The 17,731-nt window shown below is 33.5% G+C and overlaps 1 protein-coding gene across 1 annotated transcript in view; it reads left to right on the forward strand.

Annotated features, from left to right (window-relative positions):
* LOC123708400 overlaps window positions 1-17,731 on the forward strand; it is a 54,833-nt gene that overhangs the window by 35,716 nt on the left and 1,386 nt on the right. Inside the window, exons 7-13 of the mRNA XM_045659077.1 lie at window positions 865-2,089; window positions 2,526-2,659; window positions 3,267-3,417; window positions 7,919-8,048; window positions 13,816-13,982; window positions 15,721-15,840; window positions 16,868-16,938. Of these exons, the coding sequence (XP_045515033.1) occupies window positions 865-2,089; window positions 2,526-2,659; window positions 3,267-3,417; window positions 7,919-8,048; window positions 13,816-13,982; window positions 15,721-15,840; window positions 16,868-16,938 (1,998 nt within the window). The remainder of the gene's footprint in view (window positions 1-864; window positions 2,090-2,525; window positions 2,660-3,266; window positions 3,418-7,918; window positions 8,049-13,815; window positions 13,983-15,720; window positions 15,841-16,867; window positions 16,939-17,731) is intronic.

The raw sequence follows: 17,731 nt of genomic DNA on the forward strand, positions 1-17,731 counted from the left end.
GCTCACGACCGCAAACATAAAGTTTCCTTGCCGTGTACCATTCCCTATATTGTATTAAAGCACTTTCTTGTGAACTATTGTGTTATAAAAATAAGATTCGATTCACGTAACTAAATAATATAATAAGGTTACGGTGAGTTTTTTCCTATTTCAGATTTCAAAGAAACAAAGTTATTCGCTTTGAGCTTAGCTATTGCGAAAAACTACGATAAATCCATCACATTTTGCAAGTTGGCATACAAAAACAAACCTAAAATTCAAAATATATGTATATTTATTCGTTAATTATTTTTGGAATTACAAAATGCACATTTTGTGTATGTCTCTTTTTTGACCAAATAGAAATAATCGCATTCCACAATCTTTTTTAATTTTTTCGTTTTCAAAATATTTTAAAATCGGTAGTGTACGTGTCTGTACTGATTTACGTAAATGTAAATGTGTTTTATTTAATGTTATGATAGAGATATAGTTACTATCGCTTTATAATCTTGTATACGACAATATTATTTTAGTGTTTTTACTTGTTTTGGGTATTTAAAAACTATTATTTACCCTTTATTATCTATGATTTATAAATATAGCTGTTAAACTTCACTCGAACGTATGTTTGGCTGAAACTCGACTCGTAAAAATATCAATGGTGTCACAAAGTTTATAGACTTAAATGAAAAACTTATCTCTTAGCTGTAAAAGCGAAGTTACCTTGACAACTAGCAGGTTACTTAAGACCATTTATCCAAAACTTTGTAGATTCCAACTAGCCGTAATGTTCGCATAAAACTTTTACGTGTGATAACTCCGTTCTCAAATCTGTTTCCAATATTTGTGAACATTTTCTTAACAATAGAAATTCCTTTTCAGGGAAATGCGAATAGCTACCTCAGCTGCTCTCGCCGGCGTCATAGAACGCCAGGAACGCTCTTTGATGGCACAATTTTCCTTCTTAAATTTAGTGCCGGGTATAGACGGAAATATGTGGCGACAAGTGGGTCATATTAACGGCCGTTCAGTTCGACTTCATACGATTGTATGGCCCGGTGGAAGATTAGTAGCTCAAGGGCAGTCCACTGGCGCTAGAACCGTATTTCGCGTTGTGACAGCTCTTGCACCGCCTTTTGTTATGGAAGGAGAGCTTGATGAAGACGGGCAGTGTCTTAGGGGGCTACCTTGTCATCGCCCACAAACCTCCGATCGTGACAACCTGACACTTGCTTTCGTACCTGGTAGGGATGAACAGAGAGAAGATTTCTTTCTCCCCACAACACAGCCAAACACGTTGACAAAAATGGCCACGCATTGTTGTTACGGATTTGCTATGGACCTCCTAGAAAATATAGCTCAAGAATTAGAATTTGATTTTCATTTATATATTGTTGAGGATGGTTTGTATGGCTCGAGAAGGTACCTAAAGCCGTTTAAAAGGCTGTATGAAAATGTGAATATCGTCAATGAGTATGTTGCGAACGGGGAGAATTATCGCTCACAGTATCGGAAAGGATACGAAAGGTTGGATAATGACATGTTGAATACATTTGACGAAGATTTAGAGGAGGATCTCGAAAAATGGGATGGCGTTATCGGGGATTTAGTGTCTGGTGCCGCCCACATGTCTTTCGCCGCTCTTAGCGTGTCATCCGCTCGAGCCGAGGTAGTGGACTTCAGCCAGCCGTATTTTTTTAGTGGAATATCAATTTTAGCAGCACCCAACCAACGAGCTGATATACCATTGCTAGCATTTTTATTACCATTCTCACCGGAATTGTGGGTTGCAATTTTCACATCACTAAATATCACTGCTATTGCCGTGGCGATATATGAATGGTTGTCCCCCTTCGGTTTAAATCCGTGGGGCCGTCAGAGATCCAAAAATTTCAGCATTTCCAGTGCACTGTGGGTGATGTGGGGATTGCTGTGCGGACATTTAGTTGCGTTCAAAGCCCCAAAAAGCTGGCCAAATAAGTTTTTAATAAATGTTTGGGGCGGATTCTCTGTTATATTCGTGGCCAGTTACACAGCCAATATAGCTGCACTTATTGCTGGATTATTTTTTCATAACGCAGTCGACGAATTTCATGGACGAAGTAATGTAAGCAAAACTTTCTTATATAGTTAATATTAGACAAAATAATATTCAACAGGGCTGTAAAGTTTTTTGCTTCTAGTATTTTGTTGCATTCAATATCTGGAGAACAAATAAAAAAATTGTTTCGAACATAAAACAGACTCTGAATTGTTTACACGTAATATTAAATAATAATATTTTTTTATATAGAACAGGGGGCAAACGGGCTCACTGATGTGAAGTGATACCGCCGCCCATGGACACTCTCAATGCCAGAAGCCTCGCGAGTGCGTTGCCAGCCTTTTAAGAGTTGGTAAGCTCTTTTCTTGAATCATCCTAAGTCGAATTGGTTCAGAAATACTTCAGTGGAATGTTACGCTTATAAAACACATCTAAATGTATTATTTCACGAGGTGTCCTCTGTATTTAAAAAGCCGTTAATACATTAATATGTTTCTAGTGGTTAACATTGAGAGTAGGCACACCGAGATCGTCAGCAGCAGAATATTATGTGCAAAGGAACAATCCAGAATTAGCTCAACAAATGCGACGATACGGCCTTCAAGATATTGAAGAAGGAATCAGTCGTTTAAGGTACGAGTGTAATAATTTGTATACATTATTGACAAGCGAACAATGTTCACGACATTGTTCGCTTGTCTTATTTCATTATTTTTTCTTTGGATATTTTTATGATTTTTATACACTTATAAAATAATGAACAAACATTAAAAAACATATATATGAGTATAGGATTAGCAAGTCAGTTGTGACGTGATTTGAAACATGCAACCTGTTAATGTAACAACAATTTTTTTTTTATAAATATAAAATAGTATCTACTAACTATAACTACTACTTTGAATGACTTGACTTGACATAATGTCCTAAATCCCCTAAATGGGGTACAGGGCGTCCACAGTGAGTCTCCATCGCGTTCGGTCTTGAGCCTAGTATTTAACCTCGCTCCAAGTATTTCCGTCTTTCTTTGCTCCATCTGCATCTGTAGCGCGCCAGGTATGCCTGGCTTATTCCAATCAAGCTTCTGCTTGGGATGAGCTGTTATCATTAATTTTAAGTGAGCTTTTTAATTACTTATTGATTTAAACAATTACTTATTTTATTCATTTGCCGTAGAAATTGAGGGATATATCTAATATTTTTATTTTACTTTTTATTATATATACGGTGTTTGTAACAGGAATGGAACTTTAGACCTTCTAATCGCTGATACACCAGTGTTGGATTACTATCGAGCAACGGACCATGGATGCAAGCTTCAGCGAGTTGGAGATCATTCTCTCACTGATGACACCTATGCTATTGGAATGGCAAAGGGCTTTCCGTTAAAGGTAAAATTAAAGTGTCATAAATCGTTGCATTACCAGCTATAGGTATATTATATTATTAGAAAATAAATAAAAAATCCAGTGAAGCTACTTGTGTGGGTCTTGATATCAGGATGCATATCTTAAACACTTTTCATGTTTTATAGACAAGTCTATCTACGCCCGACATAAATATTAAGTCGTTTATGGCTCTAAGACGAAGCGTTTCCTTAAGATGTCTGACTTTACTGCCGGAGCAAATGTTAATGAGCAATTAGGAATATAAAAAATCCATTAGATTTTATTCGTCATTCTTACGTTAGACCTTTAGATTTAAACTTAAACCACTAGGCCAACACTGTTCTGCTTGTTAGAAAATTCACATTCCATGTTTGATCTATGTAAATTAAACATATTGTGTTGTCTTGCTTGTATCCTTTAAACCAACTTTATGGTTAAAACACCTGTGTTTTAATTTAATTTTAAATATCACTCTCTATAGTAAACATAAATAACTATGATGGTGTGCAATTATTCAAGGAATAACTGTCAAATATTCACAATATTACTGTATTTTATAAATTAGGACATATAGACACGAACATCCTTAACTGAGAATAATCAAAGAGGAAATCCGGAGACTGGCAGCGAATACAAAGAGTACAATCTGTCACCCCAACGAACTTGCACATCAACTCACCATCTCTCACATACTAAGACGACAATAACGTCACCATTTTCTGGAGCTAAGACTGACAGTAGCTCTAGGTAGTAAATGAGTAGATACTTCTAATTGGAAGCATTATTGCAAATAAGCGCAGAAGAAAAAATAACATAAACTATGGCATTAAAAGTACCTCCATATTATGAGCCCAGAATACTTAATGTGAAATCCACATAATAACTAAGTTCTGATTTAAAAAAATATTCCTATCCTTTCTTCTACTTCTAAAAAAAATATAATTTTACTTACAAAGTAGTTATAAAATATAGTATATTTTTAGCTAGAAAAAAGATATACTTAATACATGAGGCTTTGTTGGTCGGCGTTTGTGCTGACCGGATTCTCGCGTAATACGGAGATTTATCATTTCATTTATAGACAAAATTCAAAGCATTGTGTCTTCAGTGATTAGGATAAGAAATCTGAAAGAATACGGACCTTCTTGTTAAATCTAAATTAATTGCTAGTTATTAAAAAAAATTTAATAACGTATTTCAAAAATACCATACATAGCAATCATGTGTTTAAGTTAAGTGTATTGGAGTATGATATTATATCAGCGCTTTCCTATAACTTGAGAAATTTCATTTTAATATACTCGCCTTTACCCAACAAAGTGACGGAACAGCAAATATCTATTACGAGTTCATTTTATCATGTCACTTGTATATGGCCTTAGAGTTGACGATGTCTTGATTGAATGAATGCGCTGAATTTATTTACGATTTACGTCAGGCGTGAACCTGTCTAAATGACTGTCAATAAATGTTTTTAATGTTCAGAAATGTGATATATATTTATTTTTAACGGGCAGGTGGCTCCCCTGATATTAAGTGATACCGCCGCCCATGGACATACTCAATGTCAGAGGTCTCGCGAGTGCGTTGCCGGCTTTTTACGATATTTTCTTGAAGGACCCTAAGTCAAATTGGTTCGTAAATACTTCAGTGGGCTACTGGTTCCACAAAGTGGTGTCCGCGACAAAAACTGCTTTAAAAAATGCTCAGTTGTGGAACGGCGGACGTCGAGGTGGTATTGGTAGAATTTCGTATTCTACCTCGACGTCCAATGATGAAACTCATTAACGATAGTAGAGTTACGATAAGTAACTCTTTATTTTTAATTAGTATGGAGGTACACTGTCAAAATATATATTTCGTAATATCTCATCCTAAAAACACACGATCACGAATACTGCTGAAGGACTGTCTAGCACAAAGTCTCAATAATATTATATATAATAATCTAGTCTTAAGGTATTCACGACTATGAAGTGCAAATATTTTAATTGAAATATTGTATAATGGGTCAAAACATTATAGAATACTAAGACTATTAATTAACATTACCTTAGTTTAAGCTCTACATTATTGTAGTAGAAAATTAAGTTAACATAATATTACTTATTATCCATGTAAAGTCGCACTCTGTATGTGAACTATATTGTAGAAAAAACTACTAATGAGAATCCAATAATACTAAATACAACGTTAAAAATATTGGCATTTATATCCTCAAATAGTTCAACAAATATATATACATAAATACATTGACACATGTTTGGTATTGGAATTTTAGTAAAGCATTAATAAAATTTAATATTTGATATGGATCAATGTGATAAGAATAGTAGAGAATATAAATTAATAGCCGATAATTTAATATTCATTGACAATAGGCGACGCATAGACGCAGATTTTAGAACAGTACAAGAATAAACTACCGTGTCACCGTGACCACGCACGCTGAAAAGCACGCGAAACGTCGGAAAAAAGTTTTATAAGTTTTTATCCGTTCAAAAAGTGTTAACAAAAGACAATACTAAGAAATAACTACCCTATGCCTTAAAAGCTGTATTTAAATTCAGTAACATATCTGTATGGGCATAAAGTAGCGTAAGTAGGCCGACTGGGTGACAGGAGAACGACTTAGGATTATAGCAGCGAAAGATTGATGGTGTACGCACACTTAATGGGGTGATCGATAGCCGATGTTAGATTATACTCATTTTTATCTTGACGACGTTGTCAGTTAAGCAACGGTGAACATTTGTACAGTTACCAAACTGTGCGATATGTGATCGTAAATCATATCGATATTTCGTATCATCAAATAAAACTTAGTGATTTTTGTCCTTAATAATAATTCTAGGTTGATTTTATATTAATTATAGAAGATTACAAAAATATCCTTGATTATAAAAATTTGACTTTTGATTTTGCATTGTAAAAAAATGTTTTTTTTTAATTTTTTAATTATAAGTTGTAATATAATATAATAATAATAATCAATGGCGCTACAGCTCTTTTAGGCCTGGGCCTGGGACAGCCGGGGATCGAACCTACGACCTCAGGAATGAGCGTCGCACGCTGAATCCACTAGGCCAACGCTGCTTTAAAAATATAAAATACGCCGAACTTTTTAAATTTGTTTTAGTTTTATTATTACCAACATAAGGTTAAGAAAATTTTAAATAATTCTAAATTAAAAAAAAACTATTTTTGTATTTTGTTCTAGTTATAATATTAAATATTATTTTAATTGTATATTGTAATATTGTAAGACATTGGATACCCAGAAAAATGCCATATTTTCAAAAAATTCCATGGATTATGCAATATCGAGACAGATTTTTAACACGTTTAATAACTTCATGACACGTATACACGTTGAGTCGTTCGATGCTCAGATATCGTTTACGATAAGTAAATTTTGCGCTGATGAAGAGCTTATCACCGAAACTGGAACCAATTTTCAGGCTTAAGATAAATTATACTATAAAAATGGTAAACAAAATTTTATGACCGGTATAATCGTTGTATCGCTTTCAAAGGCAATATTTAATTTATTCATACTGCGTACCTTACACAAAAACATACAGATAAAAAGCAGGTTACGTAAGTAATTAGGCAACAGGTGGCCTTATCACTAACAAGAGATTTCTTTCTGGCAACCGTAATATGGATCAATAAAAAACTATAACTAAAATAAAGTAAAATCAAAGAAAAAGAAAAAAATATAAAAATTAACATTCATTCATAATAATATGTATAAACAAGACTGTACAAAATAATCCAAGGGTTAACTGAGTCACAATAATTATATATAAGTAGCTAAATATGAGGCAGAAGAAAAGTGATCAAAAAGATTTTTTTTAATAAATTTAAAGACACAGAAAATAATAGAATTCAATTCTAAGAGTAGGAGTTTCAAGAACTAGATTGTCTAGGGAACGCAAGTCAAAACTACGGCCAGAGAGGAACATAAAGTATTGAATCATCAAAAAAAAATCTACAACAATTTTTTTATATGTCAGCCTACGAACTCGTCGGCCCACTATAAACAAAAACATTTTTCGACAATTTAAACTTGCGAATGCATTGAAACTTTTATCTTATTGCTTGCTTTGGATATTTGACAATATTGTAGACTGAGTGACCATATAATTTAGGATTTTGTTCAACATTATGTTATTCTTCGTCACCATAATATATTACCTTCATATATAATCCCAAATGTCCTACAGCTTCATAATATGTTTTTGGCCAAGTTGTTTATTAAAATAAAATAAAAATTCGTTTATTTATAAGTATGCATTACAATGTGTATTGTTTCAGAGTAAAACCTTTTGAGTAAAACATCCCTGTAAATATGCGCCTCCATAACAAACTTAATGATTTATTCCAAACAATACTAATTATTCTAGTTTAATTACAATTTTGAATACAGAATTTATACACACAGAAATGATTACCGTATACAATATTGAGAGATGCTTAAAATGTATATATTTGGTTTCAGGATAGTATATCAGCAGTTATAGCAAAATACTCCTCGAATGGGTATATGGACATCTTAACGGAGAAGTGGTATGGAGCCCTACCCTGTTTTAAACTCAGCCCGGACTATGGTATTCAACCTAAGCCACTCGGTAAGTTTATAGAAATTACATGGATTAAACTGTAACAAAATCCGATAGGAAAACACTTTTTAAACGGATTGAAGCTATGTATTAAAACTTATATATATTTTACATAATTTAATTTTTTTCCGACGTTTCGCGTGCTTTACTAATAATAAGTTTTTAATAATAATACATAGCTTCAATCCGTTTAAAAAGTGTTTTCTTAATGTGTAAAAGCAATGTTAACAAAATACAATACTAAAATCCGATAGATTAACGTATTACAATGTAAATAATACTCGCTCAATTATAGGTGTTTAATAGGGCACGTTAAGCTGTTCCACGGACCAGACATTAGCTATACACTGACTTTGCGAGTCCTTGATAAAAATGTATGCTGGACTTCTTTAATATATCTATTAATATAGCTACGTGTGTCGTGTATTTAACAAATAGGTATACAAGCATTTATAATATATACAACGAAGTCAATGTGAAAAATTTGTATTCATATTGGAAGCTGACGAACGTAAATAATCAGGGATAATATTTATAATGGATAATATCACCTGGTTTATTTAAAAAAGGAAACATTGGTTATTCTCATTAATTAAAACCAAAGTGCGACCGTTATTATGTATTTTCACATAAACGTATCAAGGTGATGGATAAATCTACATCTGTTCCTGAGGAGGAAATTTCATTACGATTTATCACCACCCTAACATTAATCCTCCCAACGTGAGGGGGCACGAGTCAACCTAAAAGATTAAACAGAATTTATCACTGAAAAAATGGAACGCAAAGTTTACTATAAGCTTGAGACGGGTTTGAAGTTAATCCTTAAATAAGGTTTTGTTTATATTTTCAACCGATTTTTTAAAAAGATACATTTTAAAAGTATTTAGTTCAGTAGATTTAGTTAAAAGATATATGATATATGTAAATTAAAAAAGAATTGTTTCTTCAATCTCGAGAATGGCTGGACTGATTTAGCTAGTTTTGATCTCGATTTATTTGTGGATGTTCAGGTTTAAGCGATGATAAAACTGTATAATATTTTTTTAATAAAAACAAGTATAATTAATGTTATTTTCGAAAACAATTCGCTTCTAGCTACAAATCATTTAATGTTTTTTTAGGAATAAATATTTATCCCTTGGCTGTCAAATACTTATAGGCTCGTTCAGAAATTATTCTGTTTCATATATATTTTACGAAATGTATGTAGGTGATACGAAGTTCACTGGGTGATCTAGTAATCATTTCAAAATAATCTTTCCTGATCTTATTGCGAGTATTTACATATCATTGTCGAAACGGTGTGGTAAATTTTTGCCAATTTACCACACCTATTCTTGATTTCAATCCCAGCTGAGATCTTTAGACGCAGCATTTGGTTCTGAAATCTAAGTCCTTATCAAGAAAGACGAGCTTGCTTTCCTTACTATTGAGCGGAAGATTCTTCGAACAATCTTTGGTCCTATTTGCGACGACGGTGTTTGGCGTATTCGCTACAATGAAGAACTTTATAACATCCTTGACTACGTCAAGTTGGAAGAAGCACCGAATAGATTGCGATTGAGAAATATACCTTAGGAGACTAAAGTCCACAAGGGGCTGTATAGCCATTGATGATTTTATTTTTATTTATTTATTTACGAAACAAAATACTTGGACAATACTGAAAGCCAAAACAGATCATATAGATTAACAATATATATGTAACAAAATATTAAAAAATAAACTAAAGAAAACTGAAATTTAACAATTGAAACAACAAATAATATTTCATATTACTGCTTAAACTAAATTATAGTCTTCCCGCCGCCAAAACTTCCTCACATCTTCTATAGTGAGGTGGAAAATATCAATATTCTCATAGTTGGTGTCATAGTTATACAAAACCCGAAACATTGGTATATGATTTCATACGAGGCACATGAAACAATTTTGTATATCTTGTAGCGTAAGGAGGACGGATGATGATGATGATTCAATTTTTTTTAATAAATAAACAATTTCTTAATCTATACTTACAAATGTAACTGAAAATGCCGTAATAAAAATGAAAAGTTTGTAGCCTTAAAGTAAAATGTCTCAAAACCAACTAATAACATTTCCTTTTGTAACGTCCACTTTTCATCCACAGCTTTTAACACGAATTGAGAATGTTTGAAGATTTTTATAAAGAGTATATTTACGATAAATGTTATATCTATAATGTATGTTTAAATATTGTAGTTGTTTTCCATTTAGCTGCGTATAATCTTTCTTTGTAATTTCATAACAAACTGCATTGCACCTGTTCAACTTAAATAGTGTGTCCCAAAAGGAGAAATAATTGTTAATCTTCCTTATTTTTAAAGATACACCCAAAGCTAAAGCTAAAAAGCGGAAATTCACCAAAACAGAAGAAAATTATAACTCTTCAACTACAAAACATCGTAGAATATACATGGAGGTTTTTCAGGTTCCTCTAAGAGTGCTTTATTTCTGGACCACCAATACTCTGATTTAGGGACATTTTATGAGATATATATTTTAGAGATTAATTAATAATTGATAAGTATTGTGTGGTATACATAGTCTCGAGTGTACGTTCTTAATATAAAATTTTCAAATCGCTGTCAATCTTGCTCTTATAACAAAAACATAAATACTGTGTTAATAGTTGCTATATTTTAAAAACCTTGTATTTTGAATGCTTCGTGGTTACGAGGTGTGTTATTGAATAAGAAGGATAAAAAAACGAGACCATATAAATAAAGTTTATTATTTAATTCACTAATTTAATTAATTTCTTATGCGTTAGTTAACGTAAGATTACTTCCAGTAGTCTTCTAATTCCTGTTCCTCATAACCTCAGACAGTTGCAAGCAACCACGTATGATAATTAAGATTAGTACGTGATTTTCGTACGGAAAATGTGAACTGCGTCATAACCACTACTAATTTTCCTCTGTCTGTGGTTTATCATTGAACGTCTTATGCACATGGATCAATTAGAGATAACTGGAGGTTTTTGCTCATGGTTACAAAAATAAGATGTTCTATCGATAACTAAACTAATTTTTTTTTATAATGTTACGCATAACAATCCTGTAACAAATCTTAAGTTTTTGTTCTGGTAATATATACATGTAGCTGAGTTTCATTATCGGACGTTAAAGCATAATACAAAATACCATCCGTAATACCCCGAAGTCCGTCGTTCCACAACTGAGCGTTTTTTTAAGCAGTTTTTGCCGCGCTTCCACTATGTGGAACCAGCCTACTGCCACTAAACTATTTCCGAACCAATTCGACTTAGGGTCGTTCAAGAAAAGAAAGGCCTTGAAAGCCCAGCAACGCACTTGCGAGCCTTCTGGCAATGTGAATCACCATGGGCGGCGGTATCACTTAACATCAGATGAGCCACCTGCCCGATTGCCTCCTGTTACATACAAAAATATAAGTGACACCTGTAGTACTTTATAAACAAGTAGGCAATCAACCGATAGACTTTAAACGATAACAGAAAATTATTAATTGACACTTTATTGCACATAAATCTTAAATAAATAAAAACAGCACGAACGACTTCTTCTGTGTTGATAACGTCGAAAAGCTATCTCAATTTTTTATGTAATAAGGCAAACGGGCAGAAGGCTCACCTGATGTTGAGTGATACCGAATACCATATGGATTCCCAATACTACATTTTAATGTACATTCAAACATGTTTTATCTTTATTCCTGTTAAATAACGAATATGTTAAAGATGAGTGTGTGTTGTACAGATTATATTATATATAGGCAAATAACACTTATTTTAAAACAAATATCGCAAATCAAATACGTGGGTAACACTGAAAATGTTTAGAACTAGCCAGTTAGAAACATTGCAAGTGAAAACTTTTTTTAATTTGTAGAGAGGAACGGAGTTTACTTCGATAAACAGTATTGGCAACTTTCTACATTAAGCCTTTTTTCATTTTCAGTATTACCTAGGTAGAATTAGCATGTCTAGCACTAGACCCAGGCATTTTATCAACTAGATAGTCGTCGTCATGGTTAAGTTTAAAGTAAGCCCTTTTCTTTAATACATTTCTTAAATTTATTAAAAGAGCTGAGATTTAGATTTAAAACAAAACTTGTTTACATAAAAACAATGCATTAACACAAACCGCAATTAGTCAAGTATATAATAATTTACTTAAATAAAAACTAATAGTGTGTTACAGTTTACTTTTTTATTTTTCCATACTAGGCCTGGAGGAAATCACTTGTTGGCGATAAGGCCACCGGTTGCCTTATACCATATGTTACCCGTTTTTTGAACAGTCGTGGCCTAATGGCTTAAAGGTGCGACTCTCATTCCGAGGTCGTAGGTTCAAGCCCCAGCTGTGCACCAATGGACTTTCTGTCTATGTGCGCATTTAACAGTCGTGCGAACGGTGAAAGAAAACATCGTGACCGACTTGCCTTAGACCAAAATAGTCAACGGTGTGTTTCAGCCACAGAAGGCTGATCACCTTGGATAGATTGACAAATGATCATGGAACAGATGCTGAAAGATTTCTGAGGCCTAGACCTGTAAAAGGTTGCAGCGCCACTGATTAGTTTATATTTAACCTGTATTTTATATGTATGTTCAAGGTAACGTGTTAATAAATAAAATAATAGGGTTTAGAATGCATTCATTACAAAAAACCTATCCCAGCTTATTGTGAAACATTATTGTTGACTTAGTTAATACGGTCAGTTAATAAACAGTGAACACTCATAACATATCAGAGTTGCTGTCATTCCCCGTCGAAGTAATCAATTCTGATAACCACTCAATTTGGCATACGCTCGATTAGACGAGGCTGGTTTAACTTCATTATACACAGCTTATTTCACATTACATTTATAATTTTGTTTTTAAATCTGGTAATGCACGTCTGCATTTCATTAATTTAATAACATATCTATACTAAAATTTTAACGAGGAGTATTTTGTGAGGTTTTCAGAGCTAATCTTTGCATCTACAGAACCGATTTCGAAAATTATCTTATAAAAAGAATGCCACGTTACCTGGGAGTATTGTCGGCTATATAATAACCCAAGAAATTAAAGTACTATCGGATTTACGAAGTCGGAGAAAAACGTTCGAACGAAAACGTTTCTGACGAACGCTGCCTTAACGACGATATTATTGACATCCATAGAAATAGTGCCTACAAAATAGTCATTGCATATGTTTATCTACTGCACGGAATTTATTGCGATTTTATGTATAAAAAGTATTTATGAGGAAGATTTAGGTACATAAGTTTAACGGGTTATGGTTTCTCGTGCGTAGCCCGTGGAATATTTTTTTTTAAAAATCAACATGGTTTAAAAACAATTACGCTTGGGTTACATAGTAATTAAAATATATGCATTTACCTTGTCGGAAACTACGCTGATACTCTTTAAGTTCCAATAGATAGAGCGATCCCAACTAGATTATTAAGTTCGTATTGCGAGATTAAAGTTGCCTTCAACACCAAGGATTTTGAGAACTTCGAAGTTTTAAAAAACATTTGGACCAAACCACTATTGGCACTTAAAATCACTGGTACTACAGCGGTGCTATTATCATATCAACGTGTACTTTATAAAACTATAGAAAACTTTGTCGGTGTTCGTCGGAAGCGGAACAAATTTTTATGCAAAATCACCGTCAAACTATCGACATAAATTTCTTTCCGTTATCCTTAAGATGTACGCAGATTATGCCCGACGTTTTACCTTAAAAGAAAAGTTATAATTTATTTATTTTAGGGGTTGCGGCCGTTGCGGGTGTGTTTATTCTTCTGGGAGTGGGCATGATCGTCGGTTGTTTAATATTGATATTAGAACACCTCTTTTATAAATATACTCTGCCAATATTACGTCACAAGCCCAAGGGGACGGTTTGGAGGAGTAGAAATATTATGTTTTTCAGTCAGGTTAGTAACTTAGGTTAAAGATGTCTTAAAAAATATTTAGTTTACAAAGGTGCTCCCTTAACCATTAAATATAGATGAAATAACTATTGTTAAAGGTAAAAGCTTCCTTTTCTTATCAACTCAAAATAATAATTGTTTCACCCGGAATTAACACAGGATAAACACGCTAATACGTGGGTAACACTGAAAATGTTTAGAACGGGCCAGTTAGAAACATTGCTAATGAAATCTTTTTATGAATTTCAATTTTAGAACTCTTTGGTAACCTAATGTAGTATATTGCATTCATTTGTTATTTGTTTTTGTAAATTGGCGGCAAATCTAAAACTCTTGTTACACGTGAAAATGAACCTAACGCGAGGAAATTTTCGGTCAATGACTTATTATGTTTTCGTTGTGGGCTTACTCAACAACAAAGCTATGATAGGCAGGATTAGCATTTCTTAATGAAGCCCCCTCTCGTACCACTTTTTATAATTGGTTTAACGAGTTTAAGCGTGAACTAGTGGAGCGACTACTGAAGTTAACATCAGTGCTGTGCGACGCATGATAGAGGAAGATAAGAGAGTGACCTATGAAGAGATATGGGCGAGCAGGCATTGGTTTGAGTTAAGTTCAAAAAATATTACACGAACATTTAGGCGACAGGAAGCTTTTTACCAGATTCCCCATACTTTAACCGATGACCAGAAACACCTTCGCATGGATTGGTGATTGGTGAATATAGAATATAATATATATTGGTGACTTTCATTTATACCCAAACACTAAAGATAAAATTCGAGGTATTCGCTTTACGAGCCCTGAAGATGCGGTGAAAGCGTACGAAAATGCCAAAGAAGAGACCACTAAGGAAAAATGGGCCCACTGCTTTTCTCAGTGGTTCCATCCAATGCAAAGATGTGACCAATGGAGATTACTTCGAAAAACAATAAAAGTATTAGCAACTTTCTACATTAAGCCGTGTTTCATTCTAAACATTTTAAGTGTTACCTAGGTATGTTTCACTTCAAAAATAATGGTTATAACTATTTATTTTTCCTGGTTTTTTACTGGTTAGGACCAGTTATTAATTTTAGTCTTATGATTTAGTCCCGTGATGTGTCTGACAATTCTGCAAGTATAATGTCATTTATCTATATATTCTGTATAAAAATAAACAAAACCAAACCACCACTTCAAAAAAAAAACTCGTTTCGCTGGAAATTGAACCGAGGCTTTGAAGATACGCATGTGAAAGTCTAAAGTAATATTTTGTTGGCAAATGACAAAAGTTATCTGTCTATTTAAAACTAATATAACAAGAAACTACTAACTAATCAAATATCATCTTTATTTCATTCTGATTCGAATAAAGGAATACATTCTGTATTCGAATGAGAATTCTCGTCAAGAACAAGTTTCTTGCATCGGCTAACTGTGGAGCGTCAATGTGTCAATTGGTTTGTGACGATTTGCGTTTAATTTTACTAGTTATAATATTAAAGTGCATATTTCACTGGCTTTAGTATATAAGTTAATTATTTAAATATGTTCGACGTCCTAGTGTGTCCAGTTTGTGTTCCCACTACACAAACTTTTTTTCTCTTTAAGATTACGTATACAAAAAAAAATAACCAAATAAAGCCAGACAACAATTATTTATGTCTCAATTTACTATGACTTTGAAAAAGCCAAAACACATTTAGAAAGTCGCTTACGTGAATTTGCGTTGAAAATTACGGCCTTTTTATTTCAGAAACTCTACAGATTCATAAACTGTGTCGAATTGGTGTCTCCTCATCACGCAGCTAGAGAACTCGTAAACACCATTCGGCAGGGCCACTTCACGTCGCTATTTCAAAAAAGTGTAAAAAGGGTAATTTTTATACTATTTATTTTGACTTTATTCTTGTGTCTAATAAATAACGCCTGCGTAAATATAGCGACTGTTTTTAAACGATTATGTAATATTATTTAGTGTCATGCTTTACGAGAAATACTTTATAGTTAATAAGCCTTATAGTTTAAATTTAATTTACCCTTCTAATCAATTCTTTCATTTCAGATACTCTTGACTAAAATAATTTTTTTTCTATCATATGATTCATTCCTAGATATGTGTACAATTTTTTGGCAAAGGCCTCTCCAAACTCCACCATTTCTATCTGCACTGTGCCACTCTCTGCTATGACCTGCTGTTTCTTCCTCATCTGTGTTTATTGTAACTTATGTCTCTATAATTTGCTCAAATAAGTAGGTCATATCCGTTCTCCGTTCTTCACTGACAAAGATTGTTTGTTATTCTGGAAGTATTTTATTTAATATTTCGACTATCGTATCTAACAATACTAAGTATGGAAGTTAAAACTAAATGAATGCAATCATAAAACAAAGTAACTTTCGGGTTAAATTAATGGGGACGCTATTAAACATATATTAAAGTTATAAAGTTAACCTAAATGTTTGCTAACTAACAAGCATAAATTCATACCATTTGAACGAAGTATTAATGTAAACTTTAAATCATAGACTATTAGACTAGAGACTGGACTGCAAACCTTCAAAAAATTTAAAATTAAGTTACATAAATTCACGCTTAACGGAAAATCCTAGTTTTTTTTTCTACATAAGATCCTAATAGATTATCAGACAGATTTGTGGCCTAGAAGCTAAGCAGGAGAGTGTTAACTCCTGTGTTCCTAAAAAGCGACTTTCTTTGCTTAGGTCTGGTGGGCTTGGCATGGCGGGAGGCCCGCCGGGACCGAGCGACAACTACTCTGAAAATATCTTTAATGATATTTATGGGCGAGGAGGCCGCTGGCCGGCGGGACCTTCTTCACCTCTTGTGCTATTTCCCATGTTATTATTTTTTTCAATTGCAATAGGAAGAACGTTTGTTTCAGAAGGAACACGAACAGCGTAGACGAAGAAAAAGTAAAGCACAATTCTTTGAAATGATACAAGAAATCAGACGGTAAGTACGATACAAGATAGACTAGAATTAAGACAGTGGAGACGATTAATGGTTAAGCAATTCTACACTAACCACGAACTACCTACGTACGCTTACCACTTTTTTGTAATGCATTGTCTCTTTACCGAGAAGTATAATAATAAGAATATCATGGAATATTACGATCTAGCCTTACGACTAATAAGTAATTGAAAACTAAACTAATACTAACCTAATTTTTAACACAATAAAGTGTCCAATAACACTATTTACAGTCTCGATGAATGGCTTTGTTCCTGTATTCTATTTTTTTTTACTTACTTGACCGCTAATAGCCTTTTTGTATTGATAGGCTCTGGATGGTAAATAAACGTAAGAAAACTGGCATGTCTTAATCTCAAATTTCAATGATGGGTCAGGCACAAAAAGCTTACTTGCCTATGTCCAATAAAACCCATAAAATGCTTATAACGATATCAAACATTATTTAAAATGGTGTTTTTTATTTTAAAGATAAGGTCTGGGCCTCAGATTGCTTTATCAGTTTCATGATCATTTCTTAATCTAATAGACAAGTAGGTGGTCAGCTTCCTGTCCCTTTTTTATGGATCCAGGGGCAAACGGGAAGGAGGCTCATCTGATGTTAAGTGATACCGTCGCCCATGGAAACTCTCAATGCCAGAGGGCTCGCGAGTGCGTTGCCGGCCTTTTTTGTCCCTGACCTGTCATACCATCGACTGGGTCTAAGGCAAGCCGGTTTTCTCACGATGTTTTCCTTCACCGTTCGAGCGAATGCTAAATACGCACATAGAAA

This window comes from Pieris brassicae, chromosome 4 (assembly GCF_905147105.1).
Source record: "Pieris brassicae chromosome 4, ilPieBrab1.1, whole genome shotgun sequence".
NCBI lineage: Eukaryota > Metazoa > Arthropoda > Insecta > Lepidoptera > Pieridae > Pieris > Pieris brassicae.